This window comes from Thamnophis elegans, chromosome 1, assembly GCF_009769535.1.
Source record: "Thamnophis elegans isolate rThaEle1 chromosome 1, rThaEle1.pri, whole genome shotgun sequence".
Lineage (NCBI taxonomy): Eukaryota > Metazoa > Chordata > Lepidosauria > Squamata > Colubridae > Thamnophis > Thamnophis elegans.
Genome location: NC_045541.1, coordinates 156,089,634 through 156,114,763, shown reverse-complemented (window position 1 = coordinate 156,114,763; position 25,130 = coordinate 156,089,634). Strand labels below are relative to the sequence as shown.

Genomic DNA, 25,130 nt, shown 5'->3' with positions numbered 1-25,130 from the left:
CTTATAAAAGACAGACAGGGTACAGTATAAAAGCTTTCTGAGAATTACTTTTCATATGACAAATTTCCAATTCATAAGGCACATACGAAACATTAAAATCTCTAAGAAATCTATTTTATGTTACCACAAGCAACTACTTTTATGTAATGTTAATACACTTACCTGAAACATATCAGTATCTTTATCATGCGTATATTCCACTACAATGGTTTGATTTCGTGATAACGTGTAGGAGATACTGTGTTGTCCCTTACAACTGATGGCCTGTGGAATAAAACATTCTCTGCTTTATTTAAATAACATTTCTGCCAGGGAAAGAACAGTATAAAACACTTGTAAATACAATTACAAACATGACTACATTCTTCAAATTGAGTTTTTAATTTTAGGTACAATACAGCATATATTGCAGTCATTAAGTGTAATCATAACAAATAAAAATTAAATAAATTATCTCCCATGTAAGATATAATCATTTATGAGTTTTTCATGGGACAGCAGGTAGAAAATACGGAGATCTACACTTCAATAGTTTTTTTAAATTAGTATTATCTACTTCACAAAGTCAAGAAAAGAAAGTGCCTCTGTGATTTCTACAGTATATTTTACATTGGAATACTGCTTAATGAAGTTTTTCTAGAGGAGATTCATATTTTACATATGAAAACCTATTTTTTTACAGATGTATTCAACATTTTATTTCAGGTTTTAAACCTACAGTATTTGCTGTCACAAGAAACTTTATAGATCAAACAATGGATGGCGCCCAGCCATCCCATGGCAACAGGAGGTGCCCAGGCAAGCAGGGCCTGGGTGGGCTGCAGAGCACAGAACCAGTAAGTTTCCTAGAAGGAATTAAAGCATTCAACTTTGCAGCCTGGAGGCCACACCTAGTTTAAATTTGGCGGGCGAGTGGGGGGGGGGGGAGAACAATGGGAAGGAAAGGGTGGGAGATAGGAGCAGAGCCATGATGCCATGAAAGGCCCGCTTCCCTGCACCCAAAAGCACGAAAGAAGGAATGTGCAGTGGGGGCGCCACGCACGACTGCAGACACAAGCGTGTACATGCAATTTTTTTTTTTTTTTTTTTTTAGATTTTATTTAGCATTTATAGGCCGCCCTTTTCCCTGAGGGGACTCAGGGCGGCTTACAATAGTAAGGGAAGGGGAGTGAAAGACAAAATACAGAAAAAAAAATGTGAAATAACTAAAAAGTACTAAAACACAACATTCACTCAGCATTCGGGAGGGGCAGAAGAGTTTATCCCCCAGGCCTGACGGCGTAGCCAGATCTTGAGGGCTGTACGGAAGGCCTGGACTGTGGTCAGGGTACGAATCTCCACGGGGAGATTGTTCCATAGCGTCGGAGCAGCAACTGAGAAGGCTCTCCTCCGGGTGGTCGCCAGTCGGCACTGACTGGCGGATGGAATACGGAGGAGGCCCGCTCTATGCGATCTGATGGGACGCAGGGAGATTATTGGCAGGAGGCGGTCTCTCAGATAGTCAGATCCACTACCAGGAGCGCTTTATGGGTGGTAAGTAAGACCTTGAATTGCACCCGGAGATCTACAGGCAGCCAGCGCAGCTCGCGGAGGATAGGTGTTATGTGGGCGAACCGAGGTGCGCCCACAATCACTCGCGCGGCCGCGTTCTGTACTAGCTGAAGTCTCCGGGTGCTCTTCAAGGGCAGCCCCATGTAGAGCACATTGCAGTATTCCAGCTTAGAGATCACAAGGGCTCGAGTGACTGTCGTGAGAGCCTCCCGATTCAGGTAGGGCCGCAACTGGCGCACCAGGCGAACCTGGGCAAATGCCCCCCTGGTCACAGCCGATAGATGGTGATCAAAACTCAGCTGTGGATCCAGGAGGACTCCCAAGTTGCGGACCCTAATCCGGTGTCAAGTCCTATTGCAATTATGGCTGATGAAGCTTCTTGGATGAGAAGCGAAACATCAATCTTCTTCCTCAAAGGAAAAAAAATAGTTCAATTTCCTTTTGGAAAAGCACCTTTGTGACTGTTTAGTCATATAATTAAACTATTTTAGTTATTTTGCAAGTATTGGAACTTAGCTTCAAGATATAATTTCCACTAATATAAAGAAAAAATATCTCTAATGTTCCTCTTAGTCAGAATTCTATCGTTAAACATAAACCAAAAGAGCTCATTTCAAAAGGTGAGCCAAATATGTTTTATATGAATCAATTACAGAGCTGGTTATGCATCTGAATGTTCCCAAACAGACAGTATCTGCATCTGCTATTTTCCTCATTTTAAATGGCATAATCTCCTAAATATTTCTTAAATTCAATCTATCACATGCTTAGCCACTGATAAGTAATATTTAACAATATTTGTACTACAGATATGCTTAAGAATCCAGGTACAGCTGAAAAACATTCAGCCACTTCCAGTCAGCAATTAGAATTAAGAATATGTTTGAAAGGTTATTTGGAAATAGTTGATTACATATTACAAGCCAACCCCAGCTTCATAGATTGGCATTCTGAAATATCCTTTAGCAAGCCTGTTTTTAGTTCTATTTTTACTAGGTAAATTATACGTATGTTTCTCCCACATAGATACAGGGTGTCCTTGGTTGGTAATTACAGAAAATTAACGTCCTCTGTTTCTAAAACAACTATTCATTTAGTACTACATGCACTTAATTTTATTTCACTGAAACTATTTGTACAATTCAAAAACCACATTCATAGGACTTTGGTGCCTTTATCAGGTTCTTTCAACATTTCTTTCTAAATACAAAACATTGAGGGGCCTATGAGCTACATAACCCATTATTCTTGAAGATTAAGTTAACATTCTTTAAAATGGAAGCTCAGTGGCTATTAAGAAGAAAACAAAAAGAATTATTCATAGCTTTAAAAGGAGTTCCGGTTATATTCTATAATATATAGAAGGCTTTTAATATTCAAGTAGTACCAAGACAGGTGCAGAAACCAGAACTTAACGAATAGGCAAAGCTAACAAACTTTTTTTTGTTATTATATGGACCGCTGGACCCTAGCCAACACTCAAAATATAGGTACATACATTCCTGCTAGCTTACCTACATCCCAAACTGAATATAAAAATGCAAAAGCCTTGCACCGCATACAAGTTATACCTCTATCCTACACTATCTGGCAAACTATATTTCTGCTTGTCATTCCTTCTGTGATCACAGAATGGAGAAAGAATGAAGATTGCACAGCTTGTAGTGATATAGCAATAGCAATAGCAGTAGATTTATATACCGCTTCATAGGCCTTTCAGGCCTCTCTAAGCGGTTTACAGAGAGTCAGCATATTGCCCCCAACAATCTGGGTCCTCATTTTACCCACCTCGGAAGGATGGAAGGCTGAGTCAACCCTGAGCCGATGAGATTTGAACCGCTGAACTGCTGATCTAGCAGTAGCCTGCAGTGCTGCATTTAACCACTGCGCCACCCTTGGTTCACCTCAATATTATCACCTCAATTACAGAAACAGTATTGTTTACTTTTTTCCTATCTCTTTCTTTGCTTTTGATCATTTATTCTCTATGTATCAATTAAAAAGAAGAGCCAATATAGTTTAGTGGTTAAGGTATTAAGGCTATAAACCAGGAGACTGTGAATTGTAGTTCTGCCTTAGGCACACAGTGAGCTGAATGACCTTAGGCCAGTTACTTTCTCTCAGTCCTGGAAAGAAGGCAATGGCAAACCACTTCTGAAATCTTGCTAGGAAAATTGCAGGGACTAATCTGGGCAGTTTCCAGGAATCATAACAGACTAAAAGACACATACAAACAACCCCCCAAAAAACCTCTACCATGATTCAAAAAGCATTGCTGTATGTTTTAGCAATGTTGAATGTTTAGCAAATTCAGAGAGCTAAAAAGATAGGTGTGTCACACTATTTATCCAATTATGAAAACCACAATGGGAGATAACGCGTAATACAGAAAATACTGCACTGATTTGTGTTGGTCCATAGTTATATTGGTCCATAATTCTCACTTCAACAAGAATATAAACTATAAGATAATTTTAGAAAATGCATTATTTTTCTCATAGGATAATATACTATGCTTTAGATTTGTCTCATTCAATTACTATAAAAATAATTGAGATAATATTCCAAAAGTGTTGTGTTAATACTCTGCATCATAAATAGTATTCTTCAAATTAGAAGTTATTAAAATGCAAATATCCCCCTAAAAAGAGACAGCGGAAGGTTTAAATGACCATTTAGGCAACTTGTTCTCTCTTTCACTATGGTTTCCCTGTAACATGTGAATGGAGGAAAACAGCTAGATGTAATTACAAGCAATGCAGAGGACAATGAAACAAAAACAAGAGTATATGTCATCCAAAAACAACAACCCAGCACCTGTTTTGATCTGTCTAGATAATAGATTTTTCAGACCAAGTTGCAACATAATAAATACTTTGCAGGTCTGCTGTCAACATTGCAGGTGCTATAGTGGAATGGACTTCTGCAGCATCCAGAATAGGGAGCTTTCTAATTGTTCCTGTGGCTGATGTGAAGCTACAAAGCCTTCCTTAGGCAATATATGACAAATAAATAAACACTTTGCCTTAATAGAATGCTTCTAAGCTACATAGTGAATGTCCAGGAAGTGCATGGATAATTCTAAAGGTATTATTGGAGCAGGTAAAAAGATGTATAAAATAAAATATTGATTCAAATGAACAAAACTGAAAATCCTAGGAAGGCAAATATATTAACATCATATTTGTGCGAAACAACATATAGTATATAACATTATGTTTGTGCAAAATATCATACAGCATATCTAATTAGAATGTTCCCTAACTTGCCTGGAGCACCAAGATATTGCCAAGAGAAAACAGACCTCCCTAGTGGAATATGGCACATTTCAAAAGTAGCTAAACACACAAAGGATCTATCCATTAAATCAGAAAAAAACAACTTATACTGGTAAATAAGACAAGCAGAATTTCTTGATACCTCATAAAACTATTCTGTTAGGAACAGAAGTATTTATAAACAAAAACTGAAGGAATCTTATGTGAAGTTAACTATATTCTCATATTAATCCAAGTTACACCATAAATCCCAAATGCCGCTGAAGATTATTAATGCAGAGAAACAAATCAGTGAATAGTCATAAAAGTGAAGTGACTGATATAGACTTTCCAATAGAAGAAAAAATGATTTTTCAGGGAGTCCAATATACACAAAACAGTTTACATTAAAAACAAATGAGACATTTTGAGATCCAGAGCTAAGAAATGAATTAAGAATCAGTGTACTGTAGACAGTGAAAAGCAGTTAGTCTTACAAAGGTACATTAGTAGCCAAATTATCAGAATACAGAAAATCTGTCGTTCTTGGATACACAGATAAGCTGCACTGACTTTTCCCCCTGAACAATATAAAATGGTTATTCTGTTCTCATCTGTTCCAGACAAACTCAAGATATGTTCTTGCAATTATGGAACTATGGTCTTACAATTACAGGATCAGAATTTATAAGACATATTATATTGCAGGACATGAAAGGATGACAGCTAGACTAAAATATTATTGAAACTGATTTTATCACTGACAGAAGTTGATAGAAATCAATTACTGGGGGCGGGTGGGTGGGTGGGAATGAAACATTGTCAGTGCAAATCAACCACATACCAATTTCCTATTACGGCAGTATAAAGAACACTTCATGGGCTTCTTGTTGCTTTTTTTTTTTTTAATAAAAATACACGTGGTCAAAATTCATAAAGATCAGATATTACAAAATGAACAAATACTGCAAACAAACAATTCTACAACCCCATCTTTCTTCAAATAAATCAACGAGAAAGTTGCAATTGGAGAGGACAACATTTTTAGGAAAGTCAAGCAAGAGTACATTCCAGGATTAGAGCCAAGGTGGCGCAGTGGTTAAAATGCAGCACTGCAGGCTACTGCTAGATCAGCAGGTCAGCGGTTCAAATCTCACCGGCTCAGGGTTGACTCAGCCTTCCATCCTTCCGAGGTGGGTAAAATGAGGACCCAGATTGTTGGGGGCAATATGCTGACTCTCTGTAAACCGCTTAGAGAGGCCTGAAAGGCCTATGAAGCGGTATATAAGTCCACTGCTATTGCTATTGCTATTGCTGCTATTAACAAAATGTAAAAAGTACTTCCATATAGATTTATTACATATAGATTTAGCATCAACAGTAACATATTGTTTGGGGCGGGGGAAGTTTCAGAAGCACTGCTGTTATCTGTTAAGAAGTAGATTACAGATTGGAATTGGAATCTTTTAAAAAATAATGCCTTTACCACCTCTAGAAAACAGCAAAGCACTCTATTTAGGATTTCCTTTAAAGGAAACTTCTAGAAACTTCTACTAATATACAACAACAGCACCAATAATAAATTACACACTATTTCCATGGCACACCACCAAAAAAATCCCACAATACAATAATTATATACTGATTCAATAAAACTAGCTTAGAGCCCAGTAAACAAATATGTGTACTGGACATTAAAACAAACAATACATTTTAGGCAATGGCCTGGAGTAAGACAGAGTATGCATACATCTAGATTTATTTAAAGCAGGTTCTAACATGGAATTTGTCAGCTAAATCAAAGTAGGGTAAAACAATTAAATCCTAGAATATCCCTATGATAATAATATGACAGTCCCTGGAGACAGCAGTATAGAAGGGAAAGCACTGGGGGGTGGTCACAAAATACTAAGATCTGCAAATAGAATGTAGAAGTAGAAAGACCTGTAGCAATAGAAAACAAAGATAGTGATAAGCACCATGGGTGCAACCCAAAATACCTGCAACGCCACCAATCCCTACTGCTTGATGCAGGCCTCCCAAGGCCTTCCCAACCGGAGACATCCTGTGCTCCGCTTGTTGCCCTTGGGGTCCCCAAGGCCCTTGGGTTTTGCTCCCCAAAGAAGTTATGAAATTTTGGCGCAATTGCAAGGAATTGTGGCCATTCTGAAAATGGTGACTGTTTCCAGGAAGCAGCCACATGGTCCAAACATGTATGGACTGCCCTCCTTTCCAATATGAGGTCGAGAAATCTTCAGAAGGTAAGAGTGATGGATGATGGAGAGGTGGGACACAGGCACATAGCTTGCAGGTACCAGTGGTGCAGAATCAAGGGGGAAGAGAGACAGGGAGTGCTGCAGCCTTCCTGTGATCAGTTGTAAGAGCCAATGACCATGGGGGCACTGCAATTTCAAAATGAGGTCAAATAACTTTTGGGAGGGTTTGTTCAAACGGCTGCTAAATGACTGGATATTAAATGAGGATTACCTGTAAAGATACGAGTCTGCCAAATATGAAGACAGAAAAAAAGAAAACTGGATTTCAGAACAAATCCAGGATTTGTTGGAAATTGCTAAGATGAGAAAAGAAGCCAGAATAAGAAAGAAAAAAAAGACACAAAACAGTATTACATTGGCAAAAAACTGAAGATAGAAACAGACATGGGAAAACAAGGACTCTTTCAAAAGATTTCTGAATTCAGAAGGAAATTCTAACCTTGAATTGGTATAAAGCATGCCAATAGGCAGATAATAACTATTCAAAGAAGATCAAAGGAAGATGGAGGGAACATATTGAAACACCATACAGTTGTGATGTTAACATTCAAGATATTTTAAAAGAAATTCCCTACTTACAAGAATCCCTATTACTAGAAGATGAAGTTAGATCAGCACTCCATTCATTACCAACTCAGCTATAGCAACTGATGGAATGCCCATTGAAGCAGCAGAAGAATAATCAGTAAAGGTTCTAATTAAGCTATGCCAGCAAATCTGGAGAATGACACAGTGGCCAACAAATCAGAAGAAATCAATCTACAATACCAAAAAAAGGAGACTAACAATGTGTAAACTATCGTACTATATCCTTAATTTCACAAGCTAGCAAAATAATACTTAAGACAATTCAACAGAGATTAGAGTCTTGCATGGGAAAAGAGATGTTCAAGCTGACTTTAGAAAAGGTTGAGGAATCGGAGACATTAATGGTGATGAACGCTGGATTTGAGAAAGCTCAGAAAGAAGTGGGAATTCCAGAATACCTCATTGATCTCTTGAGAAATGTATATACAGGGCAGGGAGTCACAGTATAACAGCCTTCCTAACTTCTGATCATAAGGAGGCTCTGTTACAGTCGTAACTCAAGGACTACCTGTACTCCAACTGCCAATGTCATTCAAAGACAGGCATTCTCTTTTCCACGTAAACTTGATTGTTTCTTCAATTTATTTCCCAGACTAAAGCACAATTGGCTGTTGGGCACAGCTATTTTGTTATTTTAAAAACAGAAATGCACAATGCCCTCAATTTACCACCACATAAAAAGAAGAAACCAGTAACAATTTTCTCTTTCAATCCCCAACATTATGGCCAGTGATTAATGAAATCTATTTTGCATTTCATTGTCTAAATTTCTGTTCATTGCCTCAACCTCTTCCATTGTTCGCAATCTGTTTCTTATGTTTGAATAAAACACAAGCTGTGATTTATTCCTAATGGTTAGAGATTATTTTTCCATCCTGATATGAGAGGTTTCCTGCTGGTCTAATAAATCTGCATTATTATCCCTCTGATTTCTCAGTCTATTAATATCTGTCTTTTTCTGGGACTGAGCAAAGATTTAACTTCTTTATGGAGTTAGCAATAGCAATAGCACTTAGACTTATATACCGCTTCCAAGTGCTTTCCAGCCCTCTCTTGAGCGATTTACAGAGTCAGCCTATTGCCCCCAACAATCTGGGTCCTCATTTTACCCACCTAGGAAGGATGGAAGGCTGAGTCAACCTTGAGCCCTATCAGCAAATACAACATGGGCACCCCTACGGACTCCAAATCACCTTTTTTCCCTTGAATATAAATACCTACCCAGCTGTATTATGCTGCATTTTTGCAATCTCTACTGAAAATCGTGTGTCTATTTGAGTCAGAGAAAGAGACAAATCCTAAAATGATTAGAATGTTTTAATTAGTGTTTAACTTTTAAGAGTACAAATATAGTCAGTCAGAAAAAGGCTTTTGCCCTTCTGAAAGGGCCTGAAGAGCTGGTTTTGCAAACTGGTCTGGGGCCCCAATTGGGGCATGTCATTCTGGAGGGGGTTAATGGAGTAAGATAAATCCCAACCCATCCCTGTGTGTAACTTTCTCCCTTCCCTCCCATCTTTGTCAATTTTAACTCATTTCTAGTGTTACTATTTATTGTTTTCAATGTTTTCAATGTTTTATCTTGTTGTTTTTAATTGAATGTAAACTGCTTAGTCACCTCAAGGCGAACTGGGTGGCATATAAGCTTAATGAATACATAAATAAAAAGATACAATAAAAAGGAGGACTTGGGAAAAGCAGATGACGTGTTGGGAGTGCTTTTTAGTCACTTGCCATAAATATGCATTTCTGGTTCCAGAATAATTATATATTCGGAAAAGCAGCATTATGCCCCTGTCTGTCTTCCAACTTATAAAGCAGGGAGTGATGTCTATTTATATCTCACTAACATTTTGCAGGATTTGGCTGTCAGTTTACAGTCTCTTAGTGGCAATCAATTTAAATACTTATTTTAAGTAAAGTATCTCTATAAAGGAATAGTGGTACTCATGGTAGAAGAAGCTGCCTTTTAATATTCAAAATAAAGAAGAGCCAGAAACTCGGAACTGATAGGCATTTTGTCAATTTCAATTCCTACCTCCCTTTCTTCCATGAAAGCACTTTTAGCCAATGTGGACAATATCCACATATTGTATGTGCACGTCCAACTTTTAGAATGCAATGGGCAGGCTGTGTAGAGGGCAGAGGCACAAGAAAAAGCCACTGCCAAAGCAATGGTTAGTTAAGCCTGTGCTTGGGATAACAATGTGATGTGAGTAAAACTGTGATGTGATGTGAGTAAAACTCTAAGAGGTTCCGCCCTCGTAGGCCCAAAGATAAAGGGAGGGAAGGTAAAGTGAAATATTCTGTTATTGAAACTTTACAATAAAAGTAGTACTGATCTTCATGATGTTCGTATCCTAGTCTGATCTAGTCTGTAAGGTTTAATGAGTTCACTGGGTATTTTGCCTGTGCAAGTCCAACTAATTAGAGAATGCCCTGATTGAGGAAGGCTGCCTTTGAAAGTACACATTTGGAAAGAAATTGTGGTGATAATATATAATATTAATCAGATTTCATTTTAAGCATAGTTTGTTGAACAAACCAAAGTTGCAGATAAAGCAGTTATAGCTTCCTTAGCCTATTCCATATTCTTATCTCTTTTTTTCTGAATACCTAGAAGTTAAGAAGAGAAACACATAAAATGAACTATGATAGTGGATTCATACATTCTAAAATAAATCAAGATTTATAAGTCAACAGTTTACTAGCTATGGTTTACTGCTATTTTGTCACACATCACATTCAGTCAAAAACAGATGTCTCATTATAGTTTACCATTTTGTAAACACTAAAGCAATGAATCTATGAGGCCTGTTAAATTTTAAATACCTTGACATAAAGAAATTCTAGTTTTGGAATTGGGTTACAAAAGCATGACCCCCTCCCCTCAAAAACCCTGAAGAAATTGAAATTGGGGGGGGGGGGGGAATAAACCAAACAAAAGAGTTTCCAGATCTAGACTTGAAAATAATCACAAAAATCAAGAAGTGTAAGAAGGGGACATACATGAAACTAATTAGAAATAGTTAATTATCTATTTCTCCAGGCACTTTTTCAAATATATTGTCACGAAACACAAAGGAATCATGCTATTAGAGATCCTTGCTTAAGTGTCAGGAGAAAAGATGTGCCTGGAAAGTGAGACAACCAACTACAGGTAGTCCTCAACTTTTGACTACAATTGAGCCCAAAATTTCTATTTTTAGGTGACACAATTAAGTGAATTTTGTTCCATTTTATGACCTTTCTTGCCATAGTTGTTACGTGAATCTCAGCAGTTGTTAAGTTAGTAGCACGGTTGTTAAAGTGAATCTGGCTTGCCCATTGACTTTGCTTGTCAAAAGGTTACCAAGGTGATCCCATGATCCTGGAACACCACAAGCATCATAAATATGAACCAGTTGCCAAGCATCTGAATTTTGATTACGTGACCATGGGGATGCAGCAACAGTCATAAGTGTAAAAAATGGTCATAAGTCACTTTTTTCAGTGTCATTGTAACTTTGAACGATCACTAAATGAACTGTTGTAAATCGAGGACTACCTGTACAGTGCACTTTATTATATCACATAACTTCCATGGTATACTAAACATACCCCAAACAGATCTTATTCAATAAAACAGATCAATAGGGATTTACATTTAGTTTACAGAAGAAGAAGAATTCAGTACTAAGAAACTGTCTCTAAAATATGCAAGCTTTTATTCTAACATGGATTTTATTCAAAGAAGGGAACAGTATTGTTCTGTGTTTGGAAACCATGCTACTATAGAACATGCAAAAGTACATTTAGTTCTTTTGGTTTAGGTCACAGCTCCTTAAGCCACCAGAAAAATAATATAAAGTAAAGGCTTTGCTAAAGATTTCAGAAGTATTTATGCATTTCAGAAAGAGCACTAGTTGTAACTCATTTTATCACTGTTTTCTGGGCAATACGTGCAACTATTGTTTTGACTGCTAAAATTACACAGATAAGTTCTTTATTTACAAGATGAAATCTTAGGCTTAAAAATAAATGCAATAAGCCAACTTGGGGACATCAATTTTTGGTTTAGTAATGTTACTAATTCTCAAAAATTTTTACACCAAAAGGGTGTATCTTTATCACATGACCACTACAAGTGAAAAAAGGGATTTTTTTTACATTGGGAAGGGGTGTGTATGTGTGTATGAGAGAGAGAAAAGATATATGTCTCCCAATTTTATCAGTAAATCTGATTGTTGGATATAGTGCTGTTACTAGCACTTCTATAACTAGATTGAATAATAGAGGTGATAAGACAGGGGTTCAAACTCAAGGCCTGCCACCGAATCCGGCCCACAGGCTGCTTAGATCTGGCCCACGGTTGGCCTAGAAATTCAAAGGACCGGCCCGTGGTGCCTCTGCTGGCCAAAACCTGCTGCAGGTGACAAGGTTGATCTGCTGACTTGGCCAAAACCATCTTGGAGTTTCAGTGTTGCCACTTTAGAGCAAGGGATATGGCTTCGGCCAGGTCAGCTTCAGGGTTAGCAGCAGGATGCCGTGGAGGCCAAAATGGCCACATTAGGGCTTCGTGAGCTCATTTTCAGCCAGCTGAGTGCTACAGGAGGCCATGGAGGCTAAAAATGGGTTGCTCGGGGGGAGGGGGGCTGCGGCCTGTTTTGGCTGGTAGAGTGCTGCAGGAGGCAGCACCTTCTTCACATTCTCTTTAGCAGCATCTGCCAATCAGAACTAGATAACCTCCATGATTGGGTTATTCCCCCACACCCCATAGTTCCACCCAAATATTAACCAGGCTTAACTCTGCACAGCTTCTAAATCCAGATAAGGAGAACCAGATGCTAAGCTTTGAACTACTGAGTTAAGTATTATATCTAAACCTTGAGACTCTGCCTCCTGAAGCTGATGTATTTTTTCACATTTGATTCATTTAACATTTGTTCTTTTTCCTCCTCCAAGACAGTGTCTAAATCATTTGGCAGCAGCATACAGTTGTGTCAAAACTGACTAGGGCCCAATACATCAAGGTGTCTATATCGTCTTTCAAATCATTTTCTAAATAGAAGTTCATTAGAAGATACATCAATATCTGTGGCCCATTTTGACTGGCATAGTGCTACAGGTAGCAGTACCTTTTTCACCTTCTCTTTAGCAGCATCTGCCAACTAGAACTAGGTACCCTCCAAGATCTGGATGGCTGTTGTTCAGAAGACCCAAAAATATCTGGCTCTTCACCCAGGTCTTTGATGAGAAAGAGCCCCCTTGTATCACTGTTTGTCATCTTTTATCTTAATCTTTTACCTGTGATTGATTTAATTGTAATTTTGTTGTTGTTGTGAGACACCCAGGGTGATTAAGAATTGGGTGGTATATAAATTTTGTAAATTATTACTAATATTAAGTCCTCCTCTAGGACTATGTCACAGGTAGTAACAAAGATTGATAGACTGTTGGACAGACAGGTTTCAGGGACATCTGGAGAAATTGTCAATTCATTTATGCTCTGCTCCTATACAAAAGAGTCAAGCCCCATAGCAGCTGGGGACTCTACATGTCTTTAATCTCTACATTATGCATTTGAGACTATTTGTGCCAGAAAGTAAATCTTCCATTGTCTGGAATAGCTTTTTTGAATGCAAAGGGGGAAAATGCATCTTGAGCCTGTGTCATACGTCCACCATGGTCACGCCCTCTCCAGCCACACCTATCTCCAGCCCACCGAGGTCAAACAGAACCCTGATGTGGCCCTCAATGAAATCGAGTTTGAGACCCCTGTGATAAGAGACAACCCTGCTTGGTACTTTTTAAAATCACAATATAATCTGAATCAAAGCTGTTAAGTCTTATCTGCACTTTAGTTGTTCGATATATATATATATATATATATATATATATATATATATATATATATATATATATATATATATATATATATATATATATATATATATATATATATATATATCATATTTATGCTGATAAATAAATAAAGGGAGACTAGTATAGATCTATTTCAAGCTATTTAGCTCTCATCAGCTAGCCATACCCTTGCTGGGAATCGAACCTGTGCTCTATTGCCTCTTAGGCAGATGTATTAACCATTGAGCTACAGAGCTCTACTCCTTATCAGCCAGGCCAGGGTGAAAGGTATATATTTAAAGTCACAACCCCTGTCACACTTCCACTCTCTGTCCTTCAGCTCGTCACAAGAGACCATCCAGACAGAAACCCAATATTTTTTACTGTTGCCTTTTTGTTACCTTTGTTATATTTATGCTGATAAATAAATAAAGGGAGACTAGTATAGATCTATTTCAAGCTATTTAGCTCTCATCATCATATATATTTAAAGTCACAACCCCTGGTATGCCCAAATATGGGAGGAAGGTCACACTTCCATTCTCTGTCCTTCGGCTCGTCACAAGAGACCATCCAGACAGAAACCCAATATTTTTTTACTGTTGCCTTTTTGTTACATTTGTTATATTTATATATATATATAAATATGTTCAATACATATATATACATATATATATATATATATGTTCAATCATCTTACGACAGCCAGCCCCAAATCTAGATTTATTTAATATTTGGTTTTAAAAATGCTATTTCCAGAGAATCAAAGACTTTAAACTTTAAATATATCAAAAAGATACATTACTAATGAAGCTTAATTAGTTTTACTAATTTCTATAGTAGTCAATAGTTTTCTGATTGGATAGTTGTATTCTAAATTGGAATAAAATATTAATTAAATATAAATTTACATTCATATGTTAAATATATGAATGATGTCACTTATAATTAGTGGTTAGCTAACAATTTTGTGTATGGTTTATAATCCACATTGAGTTGTGAATTGGGCCTATAAAATGACAATTTCTGTGAATTTGTAGTCATTTTAATGATCAAAATAATCTTAGATTATTTTTAAGACTCTGGAAAAGAGTCCTCTTGGTGCAAACTATTATATAAAAATAAAAATATTAACATATCTTTAAATTCTTTATAAAATTCCCTGACCGTCAATCACGGTCAGGAGGTTTTACATTTTGAATAGAACTAAAGACTTCAGAGATTTCTAAAACAGAGAAAGGAGATTCCAAAAATTGTACATCTTCTGGAATTAATTCTGGGAATGTTGTATTTACTTGACAGAAAATAATTTGCAGGAGATTTCATCTGTTTGCAAATAATCTCTCTCCTTTTATTTTCCATCTGTTTATATATTATACTCATTGATACGGTTCTATTATATGTTTTGCTATATTGTTAACTTCTGAATAAAGTGTTTTTTGCAGTCATGTTTTTTAAATTATGCTTATCTCATGTTCCCTTACTATTGTCTTGACAACATCCCGTCTCACCCTTACTAATGTTCCATTTATATTATTTTCTTGAAAAAAGTTTCTCAAAATTTGAGTTAGTTGTTGCTTAGCTAATGCATTGCATGGCATTATAAGATTAAAACATGATTTCTAAGTAAATGAATAATCTTTTCTAATTTGAGCATAATAATCACTGGAGCGTATGGGTGCAGTTTCAACATATTGCAAAAAAATTGGAAAGATCTAAATATTTATATAGTTTATCCTAGAGTGGGATTCATGTCTACCTGAATAAAAAGTATTTGCTTTTATTGCAGGATTCATAATTGTCCATGCATCTATGAATCCATGGATTAAATTTTGAAATGCATTTCAGTCTGAGGTTTTAAAGTTTCAACATGGTGGGGTTTTTTTTTGTCATTTTGTAAAATATATTCCAGAGTTGTTCTAAGACTCAAGATGCCCTAAACCCACTCTAAATGGTTATTGGGGGGGGGGGGTGTTTGGAAATACTACTTCTTTCAGTATGGACAACATCTGGAAAATTGGAATAGGACTGTATATTGCCAATAACATCAAATAGCTAACGTGAATTAGAAATAGAATATCAGAGCTTAAAGAACATTCAAGCTCAGAAATTGTAGATTTGAAACTTTTTGTCAACATCTATTTATTAGCCCAGATGAAGGAATTCTTAATGCAAACATCATTGTACTCAAAGACCCAATAAAGTATGCTCAATGCAAAAAATACCTTCTAGCACCAGAAAGGGATAACACACATTCAATCATTGCTGCTCGGCAAAACGTAGCATGAGGCCCAAGCTCTGAGAATTAGTGACAATACCTTAGATGCTTGAGGTGTTGAAATCACATGAACAGTGCTAGGTTTGACGCCATTTGCTTTAGGTCTTTTATAAAGGGCAAATCTGCTTTTCCTACGACCCCGGTCACCATTAGGGAGGCAGCCATTGTACCTATGAAAAAGATATGTGTTTGTTATTTCCATTTGCTGAGCATTTTAGTGAAATAAAAATTTAAAGTCTTTGTAGACATGTATACAGGGGCAGCAACTCTCAGCTATCTCTGATAATAAAAGACCACCAGATTGTTCAACCAGCCAAATCTACAACACCATTACCTAAAAGTTAACAAATGAAACAATTTCAGATAAAGTATCTGACCACAAGTTGCATTCTTCAGTTTCTAATGTCTCCCAAACTCCCCGTAAGCATTCAACTTTATTTTAAAGTGTTTATATAGCTGCTTATATTGTGAACCATAACCCTGAACACTTGACAAAACAATAAAAAAATCAACTCCCAACAATTACAATAACAATTCCTGGCACCCTAAGACAATACTTTCTCAAACATCAGCATTCTACCTTCTGCACGCCAATCTCACTCATTTTGAACACTTGTAGATAAAGCCAGCTATTGAACGCCTTCCAGAAGACCAGGGGAATAGAGCTCTGCTGGATTTCCAGGAGGAAGGGTATTCTAGTGGGCAGTGAGAGATATGGAGAAGGCACATTGCCAAATGGCAACATTTAAAGGAAGGGACTTGGAGTATGCCTATCATATCTAACCTGGAATGGGATACCCTTAGGGAGACATGGTCCTGCAAGTCATTGAGGGCTTTAAAAGTTATAATCATTTAGGGCTTTAAAGTTAATAGTTCCCCTTGAATTGCACTTGGGGGGGGGGGTAGAAGTCACATTGCTTCCATTTGAACAATCGGTGCCTGACCAACAGATGATTAAAGAACTGGAGACTAAAACATATGAAGAACCATTGCAGAAACAGAGAATGGCTAGTTTAGAGAAAAGAAGGCTAAGGGTGACACGATAGCAATATTCCAGTATTTGAGGGGCTGTCAGAAAGAAGAGGGGTTCAATTTATTTTCCAAAGCACCAGAAAGCAAGACAAGAAACCATGTATGGAAACAAACCAAGGAGAGACGCAACCTGGAATTAAGGAAAAACTTCCTAACAGCGAGGACAATTAACCAGTGGAACAGCTTGCCTTCAGAGTTGTGGATGCTTCATAACTAGAGGTTTTTACGAAGAGACTAGATAGCCATTTCTCTCACATTGTATAGAGCAGTGATGGCTAACCTTTTCCAGAGTGAGAGCTCAAAGCGTGAGTACCTGCGCCCAAACCCCCAAAATGCAATGCGTACATGGCCCCACACATACTCCCTGTGCATGCGCAGCAGAGACCTGATGACCAGTTGGATGGCAGGAGGCACACGTGCATGAGCAGTGAAGCTGAACTAGGGGATGGTTCGCTTTCCCAGAGAGAGGGCGCTGCATGCCACCTGTGGTACACATGCCATATGTTCGCCATCATGGGTATAGGGTCTCCTGCTTGAGCAGAGGGTTGGACTAGAAGACTTCCAAGATTCCTTCCAACTCTATTCTGATTGATTGACCGTTCTTGCAGCAGCAATGTAATATAAGTAAACTGTGGACTGCCCAGAGGTGTAGGCACTGCAATATTTAGAACCAGATGCAATTTCCAGATAGTCTTTAAGGACTGCCTCATATGGATATATTGTAATAATCCAATGAGGAAATGACCAAGGCATGAGTAAACATAAGCTGTAAATTTTGTGAGAACTGTGAGTTCACATACTGTAAACTTCAGTTAAAGAGTTGCATAAGAACAAAAAAGTAAAATTATCTACCACAATTGTATGTGCATGTTTGTGACAGATATGCAATGCCTGTGGCCTACAGATATTCTGAACTCAGCATTACAAAATGCTTCCTTCTTGGTGATGATCAATGAGCGTTTATTAATTATTATTGAAGGATTTCAGAGATGGATGTCTAGACACTATGTTTTGGTGCCTTGTGTTTTGATTGATATTTTTAGAGATCCTGGCTCAGAACTTCTATTTAATTTGCATTCTGTGTACTGAAAGTCAGTCTGGCTGGCATAGACTTAAAGGTCTACTAGGAACAAAAGAGATTTGAATGCTTTAGATATACTTGTGCCTTCATAAATAATTAAAATTAGGAGGGTAGATTATATTCTTCAACTGATTGGATTTTAGGGAAATCCTCTGAGAAAATAATTGAACTGTATACGGCATATCCTTGCCAGTACATGTGATTCTTTCAAAAAGCCAACATAAAGCTCTACCAAGAAAATAATCCATGATGAAATTCTATCATCTATGTATCATCTCTGTTGTTGATAACAAAGCATATGCAGCATTACGCTCCCAAAAGTACAAAACAGTGTCTCTCCTTTGCTTCTAGCATCAAATCCTTTGATAGAAATCTAAACAAGTCTCAAGTCAGGACATTTATCCTGATTCTTAGAAGGCATAGCCCAGAGTTATTAAGTGGTCAAAGCAGAATGAATTAAGAAATATTTGTATTTAAATTGTATTTTCTAATTGAATTGGATTTTCAAATTTGTTACCGGTAGTCCTCACTTAGTGGCAGTAATTGGGATTGGATTTTCCATTGCTAAGAGATGTAAAGCACAATAACTCCAGCACTTCCAGTTGCTGTCATTGTGCGAATCATTGCAGCCAATAAGCAAGGACATCATGTAGTCATCCTCTGTGACCTCATGCTGGCTTCCTCATCCGACTTTGCTTGTAGGAATCAGACAATCAAAGCTGGATCAGACTGTTAATCCTTAGCAGAAAATCTCAAGGCTACAGACTCCATCCTGAAAGAAGACAATAGCCAACCATTTCCATTGCTGGGATTCTTCAGAGGAGGTGATTAAACTTGCTGCTGAATAATTTTTTGTTGGGTTCTTCTTGCTCTTTGAGCTTGGTTGTTTCCTTGGAGACTACTTCAGTATGAGTGAAAGTAAGGATTGCTTATCCTGTTTTGGTGGAAGTGTAGCTTCCTTCTTCTTGATTCCTTATTTAAGGTATTGTTTCTTCCCAAGGACTCAATAGTTTAATCCTGAGTTGCATATAATCTAACCTACAATACAACCAGACACGGTGGTGAAGTATCGGTGCTTATCTCTTAATAGAATAAGATGTAGTGAATAATTTTCTATGTGCATGCTAAAGTTCATGTCATCCTCTGACTCAGGGGTGTAAAACTTGCATAGTCAGGGCAAGTGATGTATCGCAACCTTTTTCCCCATCGCTAAACTGGGCGTGGGTGAGGCCCAGTGCGTGACGTATCGGGCCATGAGTTTGACAACCCTGCTCTGACTGGTGAGTTTGATGGAGAACCTCTGATAATAACATTGGACATTTGCCATTCTCCATATTTAGAGAGAGAGAGAGCTTAATTACTTCTTAACAAAGAACAGCTTTGATCTTTTTTATAGCACTGGACCTTTTCAAACAATAATGGTTTCACTATTCAAAGAACAGTTTGTCCTAACAGATTATAACAATTTATTCCAAGGTTAATAGTTACACTTAAAATCCTACTATAATAACTAAATGTTAACCTAGCTGCAGAATAAAATTCCATATTCAGTCTTGAAATAAATTTTGTATGCACACTTAAACACACATCATGCCCCACCCATACAAAGAAACAGTTATTCACAAAGGAAGAAACAGGATTACTGGCTAATGGGAAGAGCAATAGGACATAAGAAAGTGATGTATTGATTTATTGACAATAGCAAGACTTTTGGTTGTAAAGTTCGTGCTAGAATATGAAAGACACTAATGCACATGCCACAATATCATATTCTTCTCCTGAGGAACCACTACAATGAACAAAAAATAGTAACAACTTGAGATAATCAGACAACACTATTGCATTATCTGAAAGTGAAGAAGACTCATTCTGAAAGTAAAATGGAAAGCAAAAAAATCAAGGTTAGTGTTGAATATTACAAAGGCAATAGTAATTGACTTTTTAGGCAAAAACAATTGTTAATTCAATGTTCTTAGACTTAAGAATAGACAAAGGAGTTCAGTGTGCTGAAGAAGGAGGGTGGTATCAAAGTGAGGCAAGATCATGAAAAATAGTGTAAGAATATTTGATATCAGATTAAAGTACAAAGAAATGAAAAGAAGCTTCTCTTGAGTATAGAGAAAGAATACAAATGTCTTAAAGTTAATATGTATGAGTAGAGTATTATGGACAATAAATTAGTTTGGCTATTCCTCAAACTGATAATCCACAGAACTAAACTCAAATAATCCACACATTATTTGGGGCTTGAGAAATGAAGAGATGATACACTAAGGGAAAAAAAAACTATTATCTGTGGCAAAGATAAGGGAAGCAGAAGGTGAAGGCAACCAAAAGGTGAAGGATAGGAAAATCGTATTTCTCCACAAAAGCATCTCATCTAGGAGATAGGTTGATCAAGTATACACAAATGAAAATTCTGATAGACACAGGGATAATAACTCATTAAAAAGTGCTCCACATTTTTGATAGAAAAAAAGCAAGTGATTCGGAAGGATTTTTTAAAAATTTGATTCATATCACCACCCATCTCAACAAGTGACTCTGGACAGTGTATGTCATAAAACATTAAATAATTAAAGCAGTCTAGCAAAAGGCGACAGGGTCAGGATCATCCTGATACCTGAAGGGAGAATATATCAGGGGGCAAGAGCTACAGGACAGAGAGCACTTCTTCTGACTCCCACCAGCCGACATTCCTCATCTAACAGGATGACATGCCCAACCCGCCTGACCAAATTGGATGGGTAGAAATGGTTGGGAGAAGATGGTTCCTAAGGTAACCCATTCACAAACCATGAAGGGCTTTAAAGAAACTAGCACCTTGAATTGCACTCAGAAACACATTGATAACCAATTCAGTTCACAAAGCAATGGTGTTACATGTGCCAAATAGCTGACACACTTTACTACACAGTCACATTCTGCACCAGTTGAAGCTTCTGAATGCTCTTTCAAGGGCAGCCCCATGTAGACCGCACTGCAGTAATCCAAAAGAGAGTGTCTATGAGCAAGGCCTCCCCATCCAGGAACATTCTAAGACAGCGATGGCGAACCTTTTTTGGCTTGCGTGCCATTAGGGGGGGAACGCAGGGGGGTCGTGTGTGGGCATGCCACACCCATAATGCAATGCGCGACCCCACCCAGTGCGCATGTGCGCATGAGAGGCACTCCCCCCATTTTTGCATGCTTTTTTTGGCCACCGAAAACAGCCTCCCCCTACCCGGAGGCCCTCCGGAGGCTTCAGGAACCTTCAGGAGGCTTCCCTGAAGCCTCCGGAGGACTAAAAAGGTCCCTGAAATCTCCGGAGGGCATAAACCGACCCTACGAGCAAGCCGGAAGTCTGGGAGGGTGAAAAATGGCTTTTAAAAATACTGAATTCTGTTGGCCAGTGCGTGCATGCACACTGGCCAGCTGACAGGGCAACGCCTTGCATGCCAACAAATGGCTCCGCATGCCACCTGTGGCACGTGTGCCATAGGTTCGCCATCCCGGCTCTAAGATATTCAAAGACCCTCCTGGCCATTACTGCTACCTGCTCTTTCTAGCAGGAGCTGTGAGTTCTCCAGATTACACATGGGGCCTATCTGGGGCAGTGTCACCTTATCAGGGACTAGTGGTGAAAAGAACTTATCACCAGAAGACTCAAATACCCAAAGCTATCCTGTTTTCCTTAGGTTGAGTCAACGTCCCCTGCATTTCATCCAGATTACAGCCTCCAGGCACTGAAACATCCAGGCATCCATGGCATCACTCACGTAGCAGTCATAGTTTTAGTTTGGCTATATATTGTAAAATTATGGCTGAAGATTTAATCAAATTGTCAATCCTTTATTAAATCACAAAATTGCTCCTTCTAAATCCAATTCTAGTACAGAATGGAAAATATTGCAAGCTTGAACATCAGAAGTTAAGTAGTTGTATAGTAACTAATAATTTTTTTTAGGATAAAAATGTACTTTTATGTTCAGTTTCACATTTCCTGGTATCTTAGTTGAACAGGTTACCGTAGCAAGTAGGAACTCTAGCTATATCAGATCATGTCCTATGTAATTATCTCTGTCTGTTCAATAAGATCAGACAATGCTAGCATGGCCCAGGTCCTGTCTCTTAAAAAAAAATCTTATGAAAGCCAGGAGATGAGTTTTCTCTATTGATGCACCTTCCTATGGAATAGTATTACCCCTGAGATTCAGATGGCCCTAATCCTGCCTGCCTCTCATAAGGCTTTGAAGACCTGTTTGTTCTCCCAGGCACTCAGTTATGAGGATTTGTGCATCTGTCTCGTTTGATTACTTTTATTACGCCTCTTGTGTAAAACAGAAAGAACTCTCATTCAAGATAGTTATCCCTTTGAAGTTATAAGACATAAATTGAGTTATTTAGGCCAATGCTGTTAGGGATCTAGTAACATTGAAATAAGATTTATTTAGTTTAGTTTAGTTTTGGTTTATTTGTATGCCGCCCTTCTCCAGGAGGGACTCAGGGCGGCGAACAACTCAAAGGGGAAAGGGAACATAAACAACAGTACACATAATTAAAATACACGAAAATCACACAGCCATACCAGTCGAGAGGGGAGGGGAACTCATCAACCCCAGGCCTGCCGGCACAGCCAGGTTTTGACGGCTTTCCGGAAGGCCTGGAGAGAGGTGAGGGTCCGGATCTCCGCGGGGAGTTCATTCCAAAGGGCTGGAGCTGCTACAGAGAAGGCCCTCCCCCGGATAGTAGCCAGATGGCATTGGCTGGTGGACGAAACCCGGAGGAGGCGACCCTGTGTGATCTGACGGGTCTTTGGGAGGTAATTGGCAGCAGGCGGTCTCTCAAGTACCCAGGTCCAATACCATGAAGGGCTTTATAAGTTATGACTAGCACTTTGAAGCGTATCCGGAGACCGATCGGTAGCCAGTGCAGCTCGCGGAGGATAGGTGTAACGTGGGTGTACCAAGGTGCACCCACAATCGCTCGCGCAGCTGCATACTGGACGAGTTGAAGTCTCCAAATACTCTTCAAAGGCTGCCCCATGTAGAGCGCATTGCAGTAGTCCAGTCTTGATGTCACGAGGGCGTGAGTGACTGTTGCAAGTGCCTCCCGGTTCAGGTAAGGGCGCAACTGGTGCACCAGGCGAACCTGGGCAAATGTCCCCCTGGTCACAGCCGACAGGTGATATTCTAAAGTCAGCTGTGGATCCAGGAGGACTCCCAAGTTGCGCGCCCTGTCTGAGGGGCGTAAATTTTCACCCTCCAGCCTGAGTGATGGAATAATGGCCAAATTCTTGGGAGGAAAACACAACAGCCACTCGGTCTTGTCTGGATTGAGTACAAGCTTGTTAACCCCCATCCAGACCCTGACAGCCTCCAGGCACTGGCACATCATGTCAACCGCCTCACTGAGTTGGCACGGGGCGGACAGATACAGCTGAGTATCGTCTGCATATTGATGGTATTTGATCCCGTGCCGTCGAATGATCTCACCCAGTGGCTTCAAGTGCCAGATGGCCAACTGCAGCCACTGGGGCTCCGGATGTTGAACGGTCCCCTGGCTAAGGGAAATTTGCTCCTGAGGTATGTGCCATGGTCGGGACACCGACAAGCTGACCAGGTCAGCGAACCAAGTCCTCCTCGGCCAGTGAGGAGCCAAAAGCAACACCTCCGCTCCCTCCTCCAGGATTTTTCGCATGACCAGAGGAATCAGTGGAAGAGGAGGGAAGGCATACAGTCGATCTGGAGGCCAGCAGGACCGAAGATCGCCCATGCCTTCTGCCCCGAGGCAATGGAACCTGGTGAAATACCGGGGAAGGTGTGTGTTGGTCGGTGAGGTGAACAGGTCGACCACTGGTGGGCCGAACCTCCGGGACAGCTGGCAGAATAGCCTCGGGTGGAGACGCCACTCCGAGTTTTGGATGGTGGTTCTGTTTAACCAGTCCGCTGTTATGTTGTTCACGCCAGAAATGTGATCCGCCCGTATTGAGGCCAGATGTCTCTCCGCCCAGCAACCCAGAGCCTCTGCTTCTGACATTAGAGCCAAGGACCGCGTGCCACCCTGATGATTGATGTAGGCTTTGGCGACGATGTTGTCTGTCAAAATCAGTACATCGCGGCCCCTGACCTGATTGTGGAAATGGCGCAAGGCTAGCCTCGCTGTCCAAAGCTCTAGCCAATTGATGTTGTGGCCGAGCTCCGCCTGCAACCATCTGCCCTGGATCACCAGAGTCTTTAGGTGAGCACCCCAGCTAAAGAGGCTGGTGTCTGTAGTTATGATCAGGCGCACCGGTTCCCTGAAGCAACTGCCCTTCAGAATGGCCTCTGACTGCCACCATCTGAGAGAACGGAGGACCTTCGGAGGGACCCGAATCACCCGTCTGGAGTTGCTGGCCTTGTGTCTCTGTAGAGGAAGCAGGAACCACTGGAGCTCTCACGTATGCAACCATGCCCACGGGACCACCGAAATGCACGACACCAGCTTCCTCAGCTGGGAGAGGGAGATGATCGACGCTGACCCGGCCAAGCGAATGCCCCTCACCAGGGTCCTGATGCTGTCCACTCTCTCCTGCGTGAGGAAGACTTTGCAGTCCCCAGAGTCGCTGACCATGCCGAGATGCTGGATTCTGCAGGTCGGGGTCAGGTGACTTTTGGCGAGGTTAACCGAGAACCCGTGGAGCCGCAGGACTCTGATGGTGGTGTCCAAGTCATTCTGGGCCTGCCCCCTGGACGACGAGTAGATGAGGATGTCGTCCAGGTAGCATTCTAGTCTCATGGGAAGGGACCAGAGATGCGCAGCAACGGTGGCCAGCAGCTTGGTGAATCTCCGCGGGGCCAACGAGAGGCCGAAGGGGAGGGCTCTGTATTGGAAGTGACAATTACTGGAACCTCAAGAACTTGTGGTGCGCCGGGTGTATCAAAACATGCAGGTTCGCTTCCTTCAGGTCAATCGAAGTCAGCAGATCGCCTTGTCTGACGCAGCCCAGAATGGTCTGAAGGGACTGCATCTTGAAGCGCTTGTACGCCAGATGTTTGTTGAGTTTCTTGAGGTCCATAATCACCCTCCCCCCTGATGACTTGGGGACCAGAAACAGGATGGAATAGAACCCCCTGCCTTCCTGACTCCTGGGGACCTCCTCTATGGCCGCTATCTCCAGGAGATGGTCTATCTCCGTCCTCATAAGTTGGAGTTTGTGGGCGGACCTGGGGATGGGGCAGCGGATAAAGGTTGTTGGGGGAAGGGAC

General features: G+C 39.9%; 1 protein-coding gene across 1 annotated transcript in view; it reads right to left on the bottom strand.

The window, feature by feature from the left end:
- PELI2 (pellino E3 ubiquitin protein ligase family member 2) overlaps positions 1–25,130 on the bottom strand; it is a 55,731-nt gene that overhangs the window by 15,120 nt on the left and 15,481 nt on the right. Inside the window, 2 exon segments of the mRNA XM_032236190.1 lie at positions 163–264; positions 15,832–15,961. Of these exon segments, the coding sequence (XP_032092081.1) occupies positions 163–264; positions 15,832–15,961 (232 nt within the window).